Source organism: Ranitomeya imitator, chromosome 5 (genome assembly GCF_032444005.1).
Source record: "Ranitomeya imitator isolate aRanImi1 chromosome 5, aRanImi1.pri, whole genome shotgun sequence".
Classification (NCBI taxonomy): Eukaryota; Metazoa; Chordata; class Amphibia; order Anura; family Dendrobatidae; genus Ranitomeya; species Ranitomeya imitator.
In genome coordinates this window covers 42,759,870-42,775,870 of record NC_091286.1, presented here as the reverse complement: position 1 = coordinate 42,775,870, position 16,001 = coordinate 42,759,870, and the positions used below count along the sequence as shown (strand labels likewise).

The following is a 16,001-nucleotide window of genomic DNA, read 5'->3' as shown; positions in this document are numbered from 1 at the left end:
GACCTTCTAATATATTTGTGCCTTTTCATGTAGAGCCTGAAATTGCAGTTCACTCGTTTCTAGATGTGAGCAGGGTCCATGATTTATTATTTTTTTTTAGCTCCCTTAGTCTCCCTTGGGGCTCGGTGAGACGTCAGTGATTTTTCATCAGTCCAAGTTCCATCAGTTTTTTTTTAGTTGGCCCAATTTTCATCAGCTTTTCTCAAGGTCCGGGGGCTGGGGACTTCTCAACTTTCTCATACCAAGCAGTCAATGATGGAAGGGCAGCATCTGAGTACTGTCCAATTTTTTTATCATGGACCCGTAGATTTGCATTGGTGAGAGAAATCAAAGACTTGTATTAGTCGGACAAGTCTCTGATTGTGTGCGACCACAAAGTAAGCAAAAATACTCGGACTTCATATATTACGATAGGAAACGAATTCTATTCGAGAAAAACACAGATATAACTCGCGCAAGAAAAACTGAAGTCTGATCGAGCAATAAGGTCTCATTCAGTTGTCAATAGTGATGAGCGAGCGTGCTGGGATAAGGTGTTATCTGAGCATGCTCGAGTTCTAATAGAGTGTCTTCTGTGTGCTCGAATAATATGTTCGAGTCCCCGCGGCTGCAGATCTCGTGGCTGTTTGACAGCCGCAACACATGCAGAGATCGTCTAACAAACATGTAATCCATGCATGTGTTGTGCATGCTCAGATAACGCCTTATCTGAGCACGTTCGCTCATCACTAGTCGTCAGTGATTTTTCGGTCTGAGTTTTATTAGTGTTTTTGACCAGAGTTTCATTAGTTTTACTCTGATGAAAAAAACACAACCAAGGTTTTTCAACCTTCTTATATCAAACAGTCCGTGAAAATCTCTCATGGCATCTGAATGGTGTCCAATTTTTTTTTTTCATGGCCCCTTAGGTTTGCATTGGTGAGATTGATCTGAGACTTGGATCAAAGTCGGACTTGTCTCCGCGGTTTTATGCCGACCACTCAGTCCGTGAAAATACATGGTCATGTGAACAGCGCCATAGATTATAATGGGTACGAAGTCTGTCCTTGTAAAAACACAGAACTTGTACATTTACAAAAAAAAAAATGGATGTCTGAATGAGCCCTAAGAGTGTGAATTTCTGGCTGTAGAATGAGTTATCTGAGGATCTGTCAGTGAGCTGATTCCAATGGGAAAATTAATAACTAGTCTTTAGAGCTGCTCTCTCAACACAACAAGATGATTGATGGATTCACAGTTAACTCATTCTGTAGCCAACAATAGACTGTGCAACACAGCGGCCATAGAACACAAACAATGCAACGTTTTTAATAATACCCAATTGCAAAAATGATTTTTAGAGAAACGTATGTGTATTTAATTAAAAAAAATGACCTCCAAAAGTGTCCATATAAGGGCTCCTACTCCCTTGCGAGCAACTCGGATGAGTCTTCCATGTTTAAAACCCGGCTCTGCACCCTGCACTCATATCGGAGCGTGCGGCCGCACAGGAATACATGCAGCCGCACAGGAATACATGCAGCCGCACAGGAATACATGCAGCCGCACAGGAATACATGCAGCCGCACAGGAATACATGCAGCCGCACAGGAATACATGCAGCCGCGCAGGAATACATGCAGCCGCGCAGGAATACATGCAGCCGCGCAGGAATACATGCAGCCGCGCAGGAATACATGCAGCCGCGCAGGAATACATGCAGCCGCGCAGGAATACATGCAGCCGCGCAGGAATACATGCAGCCGCGCAGGAATACATGCAGCCGCGCAGGAATACATGCAGCCGCGCAGGAATACATGCAGCCGCACAGGAATACATGCAGCCGCACAGGAATACATGCAGCCGCACAGGAATACATGCAGCCGCACAGGAATACATGCAGCCGCACAGGAATACATGCAGCCGCACAGGAATACATGCAGCCGCACAGGAATACATGCAGCCGCACAGGAATACATGCAGCCGCACAGGAATACATGCAGCCGCACAGGAATACATGCAGCCGCACAGGAATACATGCAGCCGCACAGGAATACATGCAGCCGCACAGGAATACATGCAGCCGCACAGGAATACATGCAGCCGCACAGGAATACATGCAGCCGCACAGGAATACATGCAGCCGCACAGGAATACATGCAGCCGCACAGGAATACATGCAGCCGCACAGGAATACATGCAGCCGCACAGGAATACATGCAGCCGCACAGGAATACATGCAGCCGCACAGGAATACATGCAGCCGCACAGGAATACATGCAGCCGCACAGGAATACATGCAGCCGCACAGGAATACATGCAGCCGTGGTCCGCAGGACTGCAGCGAGTATACGGGGTCATTTACAAAGTGAAGGATAACACCTGGTTGTAAGTTTATCCATGTCTTCAGGAGGAATAGCAGAGAAACAAAACAATTTTTCAAGCACTGATGTTCCACACTTATTTAATGGGGAATGCAAGTACCGTAATTACTATATAAAGACAAATTTGTATTAAAAACAAAAGTTAATAAAAAATGGTATTGAAAAAAAAAAACAAAAAATTCTAATTATCCCTCCTTTTCCTTTTTTCCTGAATTATAAAAATAATAAAACAAGTCCTTCTTTGTAAAAGACCAAACTTTATTTATTGCACATGCTGAATGGCATCTTTAAAAAAAAAAAAAAAAAATTAAAAGTTGTTTCTTGGGAAGGCTCTGCAGAGGTAAGACTGCTTTTTAAAGGGGTTGTCTAGTTAAAACAAGTTATTTGTAACTTGCTGATTGGTGGAGGTACAACCACAGAGACACGCACCGATCGGCAGAACAGGGGATTTTCTCCTTCGCCTCATTGGGGGACACAGTCCGTGGGTGTATGCTGCTGCTGCCACTAGGAGGCGACACTGTGATACAGAGAAAGTTCTCTCCTCCCCTGCAGTATACACCCTCCTGCTGGCTCTCGGCTCCTCCCCTGCAGTATACACCCTCCTGCCGGCTCTCGGCTCCTCCCCTGCAGTATACACCCTCCTGCTGGCTCCCGGCTCCTCCCCTGCAGTATACACCCTCCTGCTGGCTCTCGGCTCCTCCCCTGCAGTATACACCCTCCTGCCGGCTCTCGGCTCCTCCCCTGCAGTATACACCCTCCTGCTGGCTCTCGGCTCCTCCCCTGCAGTATACACCCTCCTGCCGGCTCTCGGCTCCTCCCCTGCAGTATACACCCTCCTGCCGGCTCTCGGCTCCTCCTCTGCAGTATACACCCTCCTGCTGGCTCTCGGCTCCTCCCCTGCAGTATACACCCTCCTGCCGGCTCTCAGCTCCTCCCCTGCAGTATACACCCTCCTGCCGGCTCTCGGCTCCTCCCCTGCAGTGTACACCCTCCTGCTGGCTCCCAGCTAACCAGTTCTTGCTTAGTGTCCGTAGGAGGCACACGGACAGGTCTGCTATTCAGACCCAAAGCTCTTTATTCTTCTATTTTTACCTTTTACATTTTTGATTTTATTTTTTCCACGGACGAATGGGGTGACGGATCCTTTCAAAGTTCCAATCTCCCCGAACCATCAACAGGAGAGCACGGAGAGTGTCGCCTCTCCGTATCCTCTCCTGCGACGTTTGATGCCATGCCTGGGCTGCTTCTTAGGGGCGTTGGGTCCCTTCAAGGGCACCGATCTCCCTGCACTCTGAACGGACGAGCACATAGAGTGTCGCCTCCATGTATCCTCTCCTGGAGCCAGGCCTAATGCCGGACAACTGGCCCTGTCCACCCGGTGAACTCCGTGGATGTACAGAGGCCCCTCTCTATGGCGTCCGAGCAGCCCCCACTGTCCCACCACTGTGAAAGCGGATGGCACAAGGAGGTGGACGGTTCCTCTCCACCTCCCTAACAAACGGATGATGGATTGAGGTTTATCCCTCTATCCCTGCACCGTCCACGCTGCAATACCCAACCTGCAGCAGAACAGCACTGAAACCCACATCCGCGGCGGCTCCATGCCGTGTCGCGCACCGATGGTGAGTGGATCCATCTGCAGTGGGATATCCACATGCTGACGGGCAGCCTCAGCCACTTCCCTGTGGCCCACCTCCCTGAGGTAACAGCTCTGGCCGGCTGCAAAAATTTAACCCCCGGCTTCGGCATTCCGGAAGCCGCACCCGCACTATGGCGTGCTAAGGCAGCTCCGCCCGCTTTTCTGGCGCTTTTCGCCTGGCACGGGAACGCTCAACTACAACGCCCCTCACTTCTACCGCTGGTGTTGCCCGCCGGCTGCAGAAATTTAAGTTTATTATTCCCTGGTCTTAAAGGTTCATGACCAGTATTACCTGGTCTTAAAGGCGCAAGACCAGTATTCCCTGGTCTTAAGGGCGCATGGCCAGTATTCCCTGGTCTTAAGGGCGCATGGCCAGTATTCCCTGGTCTTAAAGGCACATGACCAGTATTCCCTGGTCTTAAGGGCACATGACCAGTATTCCCTGGTCTTAAAGGCGCATGATCAGTATTCCCCGTTCTTAAAGGCGCATGGCCAGTATTCCCTGGTCTTAAAGGCACATGACCAGTATTCCCTGGTCTTAAGGGCACATGACCAGTATTCCCTGGTCTTAAAGGCGCATGATCAGTATTCCCCGTTCTTAAAGGCGCATGACCAGTATTCCCTGGTCTAAAGGGCACATGACCAGTATTCCCTGGTCTTAAAGGCGCAATATCAGTATTCGCTGGTCTTAAGGGCACATGATCATTCCAAAGCCCGCCACCTAAATGAGCTCAGGAGCCCTCCGCTGCTGATCCCAGTTTATCCCAGAGTACCTACCGTAGTTCCCCTCAGTGGACTTCGTCACAGACCGCAATCCATGGTTCTCTGACCAAGAGATTGAATCCCTCCGTGAACCCTCTGTGGCTCGGAGTGCTCGCAGGACCGATATACATGGTCCCTATCCTACATGGGAGCCGTCGGCTAGCAGGGGCCGCAAGTATTCTAGAAACGTGCAGGCGTCTAGAAAACGGAAGTTTTCATTTCCTGATCTCTCTCACCAATGATTTGATGACAACAAGGCTCTGAATATGGATCAGATATTGCCTTGGACCTGGACTTGCCAGCGCTTCAGAAAAGGAACACAGTATCCCTCATAAGGAGACTAAACTCCCTCGTAGAGCATTTGCCATTCAGTCCGGATAAGCGATTCACTGGACAGAAGCCTCTACGTGCGATGCCATGCCTGGTCTGATTTTTAAGGGTGACGGGTCCTTTAAAGGGCACTGATCTCCCCACACCTTCAACAGACGAGCACATGGAGTGTCACCTCCATGTATCCTCTACTGCATCCAGACCTAACGCCAGACAACCTGCCCTGTCCACCCGGGACCTGAACTCTGGGGATGTACAGAGGCACCCTTTTTGGCATCCGAGCACCCCCCTTTGCATCACCACTATTTAGCGGATGATGCAAGAAGGCGAACGATTCCTCTCCACTTCCCTGTTAAGAGGATGGTGGATCGAGGGTTCCTAATTTTCTACTCTGTACCATCAAAAGAGAGCGACGATGGCAAGAGACGGCTTTTTCCTGACCTGCTGGATGCAGCCCTGCATTCTGCCACTTGGCAGACTAACTGGGTAGAATCTCTTGTGGTATACCTACCAGTATCCCTGCCCGATGTATCATCAATTAAAAATACCTCAGATAGCAAATCTGGTTTGTTCCGTCTTGCGGCTTCGGGTTCAGCGCTCTACCCTTCCTTAGCCGCCGCATGGAGACATTAACTACTTTGATTCACACAAGTAACCTTTCCCCAAAGACAGTACAGCTGGCCAATCAAACCTTCTGAGCGGGAGACTAACAAGGGATCATATTTTTTTGACAGACCCAACCAGCAGTGGAAGCGTTGTCCAGGACAGTCTAGAGCTAAGGGATTTTGGTTCCAAAAAGGGGGAATGAAAAGTAAGACCGATCCTGGACCTCAAACGTCTAACAACCTTTGACAAGGTCCTCCTTTTTCGGATGGAGTTCCTCCACTTAGCCATTACTTCAACAGATAAAGGTGGAGTTTCTGGCATCCATCGACATTCGGGATTCTTACCCTCACATTCCTATTTTTCCCCTCTTCAAAAATTCCTTCGCCTTTCCATTCACGAACAGCATTTTCAAGTCACGACCTTGCCCTTCGGTCTGGCTACCGCACCCAGAGTGTTCACAAGAGTCATGGCGGTTGTCATGTTCCGCAGGCACCCTAGTAGCGTGGTCGTCCTGCCCTATTTGGTCGACTTTCTATGCGCTCTTCCATGATTACGCTGAGTTATCTATATCACTTGTGATACCCTCTCACCTGGGTTGGCAGCTAAATCTAGACAAGTTTTCCTCATTTCCAGCCCGAAGCACCAAACCACCGCAGGATAGGAAGTCGCCAGAGAGTACCACAACGTTAGGATCAATAATATGCCTTTATTTCAATATATTTGGCAATTCATACATTAAAAAGTTATTTAATATAAAAAATATACATATATGATGAATAAAAAATACCAGAAAACGCAGGAAATGTTGTATGGTACTCAGGGACCCATACCCAGTGTAAGTAGCAACCCACCCAGGATAAAATTACCTTTACTCGCTGTGCTAAAAATAGAATGAAAAAGATAAAAAGAATCTATACTAGCAAATAAAAGGAGGTCTATAAAAGACAAAAATTAGTAAAAATTATAATAAGATGTTGAAGGTGAAGCAAACTGGTGAAACCAGACAAAGTAGGGCTATATACCCACTAGAAAATATATATTATTATAAAACAAAACAAAACCGGTGCAAAAACCTCATAAACAAGTTCCATATATTACTGTTCACAAACAATAAGGTGCCAGAAAAATACATAAAAATATATATAAAAATTATTTATATAGCATCAAAATGTGAGTAGGAATATAACAACGTATTTGAAACAAGGTGACCAAGGTGCATAAAGTGATTATGGCCCAATGAGGTAGATGAGAATGTTATCAGTGAGGTAAATATGCACACTGCATACAAAGTGACTAGGTGCTAAGCGTGCTTATAGCACAGCGAGATAGATGGGGGTGGTGTAGCTCACCGCATAAATAAGTGTCCCGTTGTAAAGGAAAATCTTAGGTAAATAACCCTGCAGTCTATCAATTCACTATATAGGCAAATACCCACATGCAGTAAACAGTAGCTGTTTAATAGTTCAGCGGTCAGAACGCTGCCGCAAATAAGCCTTCCATATACACTATCAAATTATTACTTGAACGGACAAATCGTTACCGCAGATGAACTACCTTCAGGGGAGGACTGAGTCCAGGACCTGCGTGCGCCCGACGCGCGTTTCGAATATGTTTCTTCGTCAGGGGGTAACTCATTTCCAGCCCAGCAGATCTTTTTTGAGGATGATCCTGCACACTTCCAGAAGGATGGTAATTCTCCCTCGAGACAAGGTCATGGCCCTTCAACAGGGAGCTCGCGCACTTGATCACTTATCCCCTCATTTCATTCGATTCGCTAGGAGGGTTCTGAGGAAAAATGGTGATAATGAAAGCAGTTTCCTTCGCTCCGCTCGTTTTCAGCAAGTCAATCAGGCTTTCAAAGAGTAGTCTCTGAGCTCCTTTCTCATCCAGGGCCTTTCTCCCGGTTCAATGGTTATTAGTGACTACCAATGCCAGTCTTCTTCTCCCGATCATTTTTTTCGTTCAAATAAATTTTTATTAAGAATAACAAGACAATTAACATGTTACATTTACATTTTCAATACAGAGTATTTCCCCCCCCTCCCCCTCCAAACAACCCCCTTCAATCCCAAAGCCCCCCACCCCTACCCCACAAAGCAGCTCATCTTGTTAATTACTTCCATCATTAAGACAATAGAGTATCTAATCCCTTAACCTATCGTATAAGCCACACTTTACATTACTATCCCATAAGCTATCCATGAAGACCACATTTTATTGAACGTTTCAATTTTCCCTCTCTTCTTATAAATCCCCTTTTCCAGTGTCAGGCCTTGCTTCACATACTGGAGGAACTCTCCTCTTGACGGCGGCTCTTCCCTAATCCAATTTCGAGCTACCACCTTCCTAGCCATGTATAGCAATCTGGCTATAGCTATCTTTAGGTGTTTATCCACTCCAATCTCATCCACGCATCCCAACAAACATACAACTGGATCCCTTGGCACCGTGCATCCATACGCACCTTCCATACGACTCAAAACTACCACCCAGAAGGCAGCCAACCTCGGACATGTCCACATCATATGGAAAATATCTGCATCCGTAGACCTACACCTCGGACATTCAGAGTCATTACGCAATCCTGCCTTATATAGCACCATCGGAGACTTATAAACTCTGTGTATCACATAAAGCTGTGATAGCCTATACGGTTCGCTCAGTGACAGTTTTGGGATCCATTCCAACACCGACTCCCAAGTCTCGTTATCCATTGGGCCCAGATCTCTTTCCCATTTAGCTCTCGCCATTATTGGAAACCCCAATAGGAAAGTGTGCAACAGATCCCTGTACAGAGTGGATATGACTCCTCCAGTCGTCCCGTCATTACACACATACTCCAGTACTATATCCCTTTGAATCCTAATACCTCCGTTCCTACTCTGAGCTCCAAAAGCATGCCTCATCTGCAAATACTGATACTCCCCTGCAGTCCCGATACCAAATTCCGCCTGCAATTGGGAAAATGATTTCAGTTCACCTTGCTCAATTATTTGGTATACGTACTGAATCCCTTTGCCCAACCACTCTATCAGTACCCCCAATGCCTCAAATTCTTTCAGATTGTTATTATGCCATAGCGGCGAGTATCTAGTCAAGTCCGTGATCCCACGTACGTGCCTCAATCTACTCCACAGCTTGCGTATCAACAGCAAAGTCGGATATAACTTCCCCAGACTCTCCAAGGATCCATCCTCCAAACATTGCACCACTGGCCTTCTTTTTGTCACCACCTCCATCAACCGCTGTACCGCCCCAGATGACCCCTCATGCGCCCAGCCCCTTAGATGCTGACTCTGGGCTGCAAGAAAGTACATTTCCGGGTTAGGCACTGCCAGACCCCCATCATCCTTGGGTCGCTGAAGTGTCTCCAGTTTGATACGCGGATGCTGCCTCCCCCATATCAAATTCCTAAACAGAGAGTTGATCTGTCTAAACTTTCCGCGTGGTATCCAAACCGGTGCATTGTGGAGAATATACAGTAATTTCGGCATCAGAATCATTTTGATAAGATTCACCCTACCTACCACTGATAAATGCAGCTTAAGCCAAGCATCCGCCTTTGCCTTGAGGGCACCCAAGATTGGAGTCAGATTCTCATGTATATACTCAGTGACCGGCATAGATACCCATATTCCAAGGTATTTAAATTTACTCGTCACCTCCAGTTGTCCATCCTCCAATGGTTCCCCACCCTCATCGTCCACCTTAAACAAGACAGACTTACTCCAGTTTATCCTAAGTCCTGACACCGATCCGAATCGTTCAATAATCCCTATGGCTCCCTCCAAGGATGCAACTGGATCAGCCAGAAACAACAAAATGTCATCCGCATACAACGCCACCCTCTCTTCAATCACCCCATATTTAAACCCCGTCATCTCATCAGACCGTCGAAGTGTAGCGGCCAGCGGTTCCACAGCCAGAGCAAACAGAAGGGGGGAAAGCGGACATCCCTGTCTCGTCCCTCTAGCCAATTGTATGGTCCGTGACAACTCCCCGTTTACCCTAACCCTGGCCATCGGCATCGAATACATTAGTTGAATCCAGGATATGAACTGCGGCCCAAACCCCATTTTTCGCAACACCTGCCAGAGATACCCCCACTCCACACTATCGAACGCCTTGTGAGCGTCTAAAGATGCAATAACCCTCTGGCCACAGTTATCGGCTCTGAGTTGCAAGTTCATATACAGCCTTCGTAAATTAATCGCAGTTGACCTATCAGGCATAAAGCCAGACTGATCTGAGTGTATCAGGCCAGAAATAACACTTGTCAACCTCATCGCCAACACCTTAGCCAGGAGTTTAACGTCGATAGTAAGCAAAGAAATTGGCCGATATGAGTCCGGCTGTGTCGGGTCTTTCCCCTCCTTTGGAATCACCACTATTGTGGCCTCCCGCATAGATGCCGGTAGCCTTCCACCATTCCTAGCCTCCTCCAAGACCGCCTTCAATTTAGGGATCAACACTTCCCCCAAGCTTTTATAAATTTCGGTAGGAAATCCGTCTACGCCAGGCGCCTTCCCATTAGCCATCGACTGCAATGCCCGTCCCAATTCCTCCTCCGTAATGGGAGCCTCCAAATCCTCCCTATCTGTATCACTCAGCCTCGGGAGCTCCAATTCCTCAAGGAACGCCACCGTGTCCTCCATTGCTTCTCCCGATCATTGCTCTGGGGATCCGAACGGTACAGCTAATCCTACAGCAGGTCCACTGCCTTCAGGCGGGTCACCCCATCCGACTTCAATTGGGTAATGCCACGGCTGTGTAGCAGGTACCCACAGTCAAGCGCCATGGCCGAGGTACCTCAAATTCTCTGATGGGCCGAGATCTGTCATTCGGTGATCTCGGCAGTACATATCTCTGGAGTAGAACACTGGGCGGCAGACATATTCAGCCGTCAGGGTTTCTCCTCAAGTGAGTGGGAACTTCACCCGGAAGTCTTTCATCAGATCTGCCTTCACTGGAGTACTCCAGATGTAGGTCGGATGGCGTCCAGACTGAACGCCAATGTACTTGAGTTCATGGTTCGGCCTCGAGTCGAGATCCAAGAGCCATCGCAGTGCATGCTCTGTTCTACCATGGTACCAATTTCCATAACCCCTCTTCCACTACTTCCGAGATCTTTTTGGAATCAGGAAGGGCCCCAGTGATCCTGGGAGATCCACACTGACCATGTCAGGATTTCTCGTTTGCGGTACTAGTATTTTTCCGTCTTATTGCAACAAAACTGCAAATATGGACTTCCTCGCAGGGAGTCTTCACCTGTGGTTCTTCCCTATCGCATACTGTTAGATCTTTGGGACCTTAAAGGGCCACTGTCACCCCCTCCAGCCGTTATAAACTAAAAGAGCCACCTTGTGAAGCAGTAATGCTGCATTCTAACAATGTGGCTCTTTTAGTTTTTGGTGCATGTATTCCCCAAATAAAGCGTTTTATTACTTCTCCAAAATACCTGTCTTTATTCAGGGAGACAGGTCCTCTCCCCCCTGCTTGAAACGCCACACTGCCGTCACTCAAATATTCAGGGGCTCCGGGCGCCGCCCCCTCCGCGCTGTTTTTGCTTGAAATCCAGCGCCTGCGCTGTGTACTACTGTGTGGGGCAGGCGCAGTGAGCTCTGGCCGTCTGACGTCACAACCAGGCTTGCAGACTGCGCCTGTGCGGCCGCCCTGCCTATGAATCCCAGCCCCGCACTGTGCATAATGCATAACACACTGCGGGGCTGGGATTCCCAAGGTGGGTGGCCGCCCTGTCCGCACACGCGCAGTCTGCAAGCCTGGCTGTGACGTCAGACGGCCAGAGCTCACTGCGCCTGCCCCACACCGTAGTACACAGCGCAAGCGCCGGATTTCAAGCGAAAACAGCGCGGAGGGGGCGGCACCCGGAGCCCCTGAATATTTGAGTGACGGCAGTGTGGCGTTTCAAGCAGGGGGGTGAGGACCTGTCTCCCTGGATAAAGACAGGTATTTTGGAGAAGTAATAAAACGCTTTATTTGGGGAATACATGCACCAAAAACTATAATAGCCACCTTGTTAGAATGCAGCATTACTGCTGCACAAGGTGTCTCTTTTAGTTTATAATGGCTGGAGGGGGTGACAGTGGCCCTTTAATGGTCCTGGGGGTTTTACAGTAGACTCCTTTTTCGATCCGGACAGACTTTACTATCAGGGAAGGTCGCCCCTTTTTTTCTGTGCGATCTTGTCATCCTGATGAGTCTTCAGAACTTGCTCTGTTCTTTCAGACTTTTTTCCTTATTACCATCAAGGCAAGGTTGTCCTCAGGCCATCCCCTTCCCTTGTTACCAAGGTGGTATTGTATTCGCACTGTTACAGGGGCATCGTCCTTCCCTCATCTCTTTCGGCTCCAGTCCACAAAACGGAATGGGTTCTCCATAATCTCGATGAAGTGAGTGCTCCGAGTAGGTACGTATCGAGGACGGTGTCCTTCCAAAGGTTGGACACTTTATTTGGGCTTCCTGACGGTAAGAGGAAGGCTTCCTGACGGTTACAGGAAGGGTTTAGCCATTTCTTCGGCCATGTTAGCCTGGTGGATTCGTTTCACATCGAGGAGTCCTTCTGTGCTAGATGTCAGCGTATCTCCCTGTTAGAGGGCTCTAGGCACCAGACGTCGGCACAGCATGCCTGCAAGTTTGCGGATTCGTCCAGTCCGCATACATTCTTGAAGCACTATAATTCCCACACTTCCACAGATGTGAGTCTGGACAGGCGGACTCTGCAGGTCGCGGTGGCGCACTTGTAAGTAGCGGTTACACAGGGCCTGATCTGATGTTGTCCCCACCCAGGGACTGCTTTAGGACGTCCCACGGTCTGTGTCCCCCAATGAGGCGAAGGAGAAATAGAGATTTTTGTGTACTCACCGTAAAATCCTTTTCTCCGAGCCATTCATTGGGGGACACAGCTCCCAACCTGTTATTAGCTTGTGCTTGTTTTATAATTTGACATGCTATACTCATATATATATATATATATATATTTTGCACCGAACTGGTTAGCTGAGAGCCAGCAGGAGGGTGTATACTGCAGGGGAGGAGCTAACTTTCTTTGTATCACTAGGTGTCAGCCTCCTAGTGGCAGCAGCATACACCCACGGTCTGTGTCCCCCAATGAATGGCTCGGAGAAATGGATTTTACGGTGAGTACACAAAAATCCCAATTTTTTTTTTCTCCGGTACATAATGTAGCGGTCAGTCAGATGCTGGAACATCACTCCATTCATTCTCTATGGGGCTGCAGGAAACTGCCGAGCACAGCGCTCCGCATCCCTATAGAGCGTGATTGGAGCTGCGATCGAGCACGATCACCTCCACTCCTTTCTAATAGGAGATAAGTGTCCTGTTCTACAGATCAGTGCAGGTCCCAGCATCCAGATCCCCGCGATCATCAAGATATCACCTCTTTAACAAGATGAATTCACTGGACAACCCCTTTAAGAGACTATAGCCTGTCTTATGATATGCCCTGTTAAGTATTCTTATAAGCCCTTTTGTTCAGCTCCTTAGTTACAACAATTCACTATATATAAAAGTTGAAATAAAAGTTACGTGACAAAAAAACCTGTGACTGTATCTAAAAAAGAAAATTGTAATAAAAATGATCCCGGTATTGATGAATGTTCTCGGTGATTTGCAGCTTATTAAACAGCATTCCAGATCCATGTAAGAATGACGCGGCCGCCGCGCTCACCTCCTGTCTACGGAGGGACATTGCGGTGGAAGATACAAGGAGCTACAGGAAAGTGGTGGATAATATGGCTTCATGTATGGACGGTTTCATCCTGGGTAAGTGTGCCGAATATAACTATTTTTACGTGGCTTCTTACACACTGTTAGGGAAGGTTCATTCATAGTTTTTTTTTTTTACTTGTTTTTTGGTGGTGTTTCAGCACCTAAATCTCCATAAATAAACCATTAATATCGGCTTCCTAGAAACCTACTGTTCAATTTAAAAGCGTTGTCCATTAGTTGGACAACCCCTTCTCAATCCCTATGTTTCCCTGCAACAAAACAATAACACTTCTACTCGTCTCCGGTGTCAGTGCTGCTTCAGTGATGTCTGCTCTGGCTCTCCCAGGGATCTCATGACATTGTCACGCAATCCCAGCAGACAGTCAGTGCTGGCTTCACTCTCCCCACCTTCGGGCAGATTAAGACATCTAAAGGAAGAGAGCTGCAGGTCTCGCTTCCTTCGGATGTCAATTACGTCTGCAGGAGAAGCGTAAAGACAGTGCTGATTATGTCACGTGATCACTGCGGCCGATTAGCGCTGTCTTTACTCACTTCTCCTGCAGACATAATTGACATCTGGAGGAAGTGAGACCTGCAGCTCTCTCCCTTCCTCTAGATGTCTTGATCTGCCCGAAGGTGGGGCGAGTGAAGCCACAACTGACTGTCTGCTGGGATTGCGTGACATAATGTCATGGGATCCCCGGGAGAGCCAGAGCTGTAGGAGAGTCTGTGTTATTATTTTGCTGGGGGAAACACAGGGATTGAGAAGGGGTTCTCCAAGTAGTGGACAACCCCTTTAAAGAGAAAATGTGCCTATTGTGCTTGTCTCGCTTTTTTTTCATGCGCCTTTTAATGCTTGTTAAAAACAGCATGTCAATTCTTTGGTGTGTTTTCCATGCATAATTTGAAGCAAACACCCTTTTTTTTCTCACATTTTTATATGGTTTTGGTGAGGTTGTGTCTATGGAAACATTTCTTTCCAAACTCTTGTTATACTCTTAAAATGTCTGCAAAATCCACATTAAAACCTCCATGAGAAGATATCCGTGGGCTTCAATAGAAATTTGTCATCTCACTAGAGAGAAAATGAGGATAAATTGGGGACTCAAAGCCATTAGTCCAGTCAGGCCCACAGCAGTATCTCTTTGCCCATCGCCTGTGCCACAGCCGTCCGGAGTAAGATGTACGTCTGTAATGAGGGAGCCGGTCTCTCATTTGTGTTGCCCGGGGTTCAGGCAGCGTGAATTCTTTCACAGGTTCCCATTAATAAAATCCCCCCCCAAAACTGCATCACCTGTTCTAGAGATTATCGCCTAGTGCCTCTTGACTCTTTATCAGAACGTTTGGTGTATTGTGGTTATTTTTTGTTCTCCTTACAGGTGGCCGCTGTGTCATTAGCCTCATGCCAGAAGGTCAGTAACGTTTCTAGGCATGCATTTATGTGTGGGTCTAGGTGCGTTTGTAGCCATTGTTGAGGGTATATGCACATGATATACGAGGGGGAACGAAAAAGGAACAGGAATCATCTTCAGAAGGTTGGGGTGCTTGCAGTAGGGGCTCCACGAATGGTCGTCAAATCCTTCTGGGTCAGTCTGCCACCAAAGTTATTGGAGAACGCTGCGTTTGGCTGCAGAGATTTAATTTTATTTTTTTCCAACAAGTTATTCATTTATTTCTAGGACACTTCATTGGGGGACACAGGCTACACCCGGGCAGCCAACACCCAGCTATTCCGTCTTGCCAATCAGACATTTCTGTCCATTTTTGGCTTTCGGCACGGTGATTTTTTTTTCTCCATCGTCTCATTGGGGGACACAGGACTGTGGGTGTATGCTACTGCCGCCAGGAGGCTGACACTAAGTAGGTATAAAAAAAAAAAGAAGTTAGCTCCTCCTCCATAGTATACACCTTGCCACTGGCCCTGACAGCTCCAGTTTATGCTTAGTGTCCGTAGGAGGCACATCTCTGGGTTTTCCCAGATGCTTTTTTCTCTGAAGATAAGACAGGGGCGACGGACCCTTTTGAAGGGGTCCGATCTCCCCAAACCAACAACGGGCGAGCACGTGGAGTGTCGCCTCCACGTATCCTCTCCCGCGACGTGGGATTTTTTTTGCCGGACTAAGAACCTGACCACCCTTAGGTAACGGAACCCTAGGTTGTACAGGCATTCATTCCTTGTCCGTGCAGCCTCCACTTCATCACCAATGCACGACTACGGTGTTTAAAGGAGGCAGACGGTCCCTCTCCTCGCCTTCTGAAGGGTGTAAGGAGTTAGGGTGCCTGCACCGTCTTTTAATATTTATATATGTATATTTATATGTGGATTTTTTATGTCTAACCTTATGCGCTGTCAGAGGGCTGCACAGGGGGGGGCTCCTGCTTCATCGCGCGTTCTGCTGGCGACTATATCCGGCGCTGTGCTGGTTTCCAGCGTTTTTCCCCACAAGCAAACTTCAGCAGAGGCATGGGCGGAAGTCCCACCCCTTTTTTAGGCGGTTTCCTGTTCGCCTGAGGCATTATGGATCTTGTAGTCTGAGCATGGGCGGAAGTCC

General features: G+C 47.9%; 1 protein-coding gene across 1 annotated transcript in view; it reads left to right on the top strand.

Moving 5' to 3' along the window:
* The window catches only part of THADA (THADA armadillo repeat containing), a 626,363-nt gene that overhangs the window by 8,095 nt on the left and 602,267 nt on the right, over window positions 1-16,001 (top strand). Inside the window, exons 5-6 of the mRNA XM_069768603.1 lie at window positions 13,355-13,503; window positions 14,829-14,861. Coding sequence (XP_069624704.1) covers window positions 13,355-13,503; window positions 14,829-14,861 — 182 coding nt within the window. The remainder of the gene's footprint in view (window positions 1-13,354; window positions 13,504-14,828; window positions 14,862-16,001) is intronic.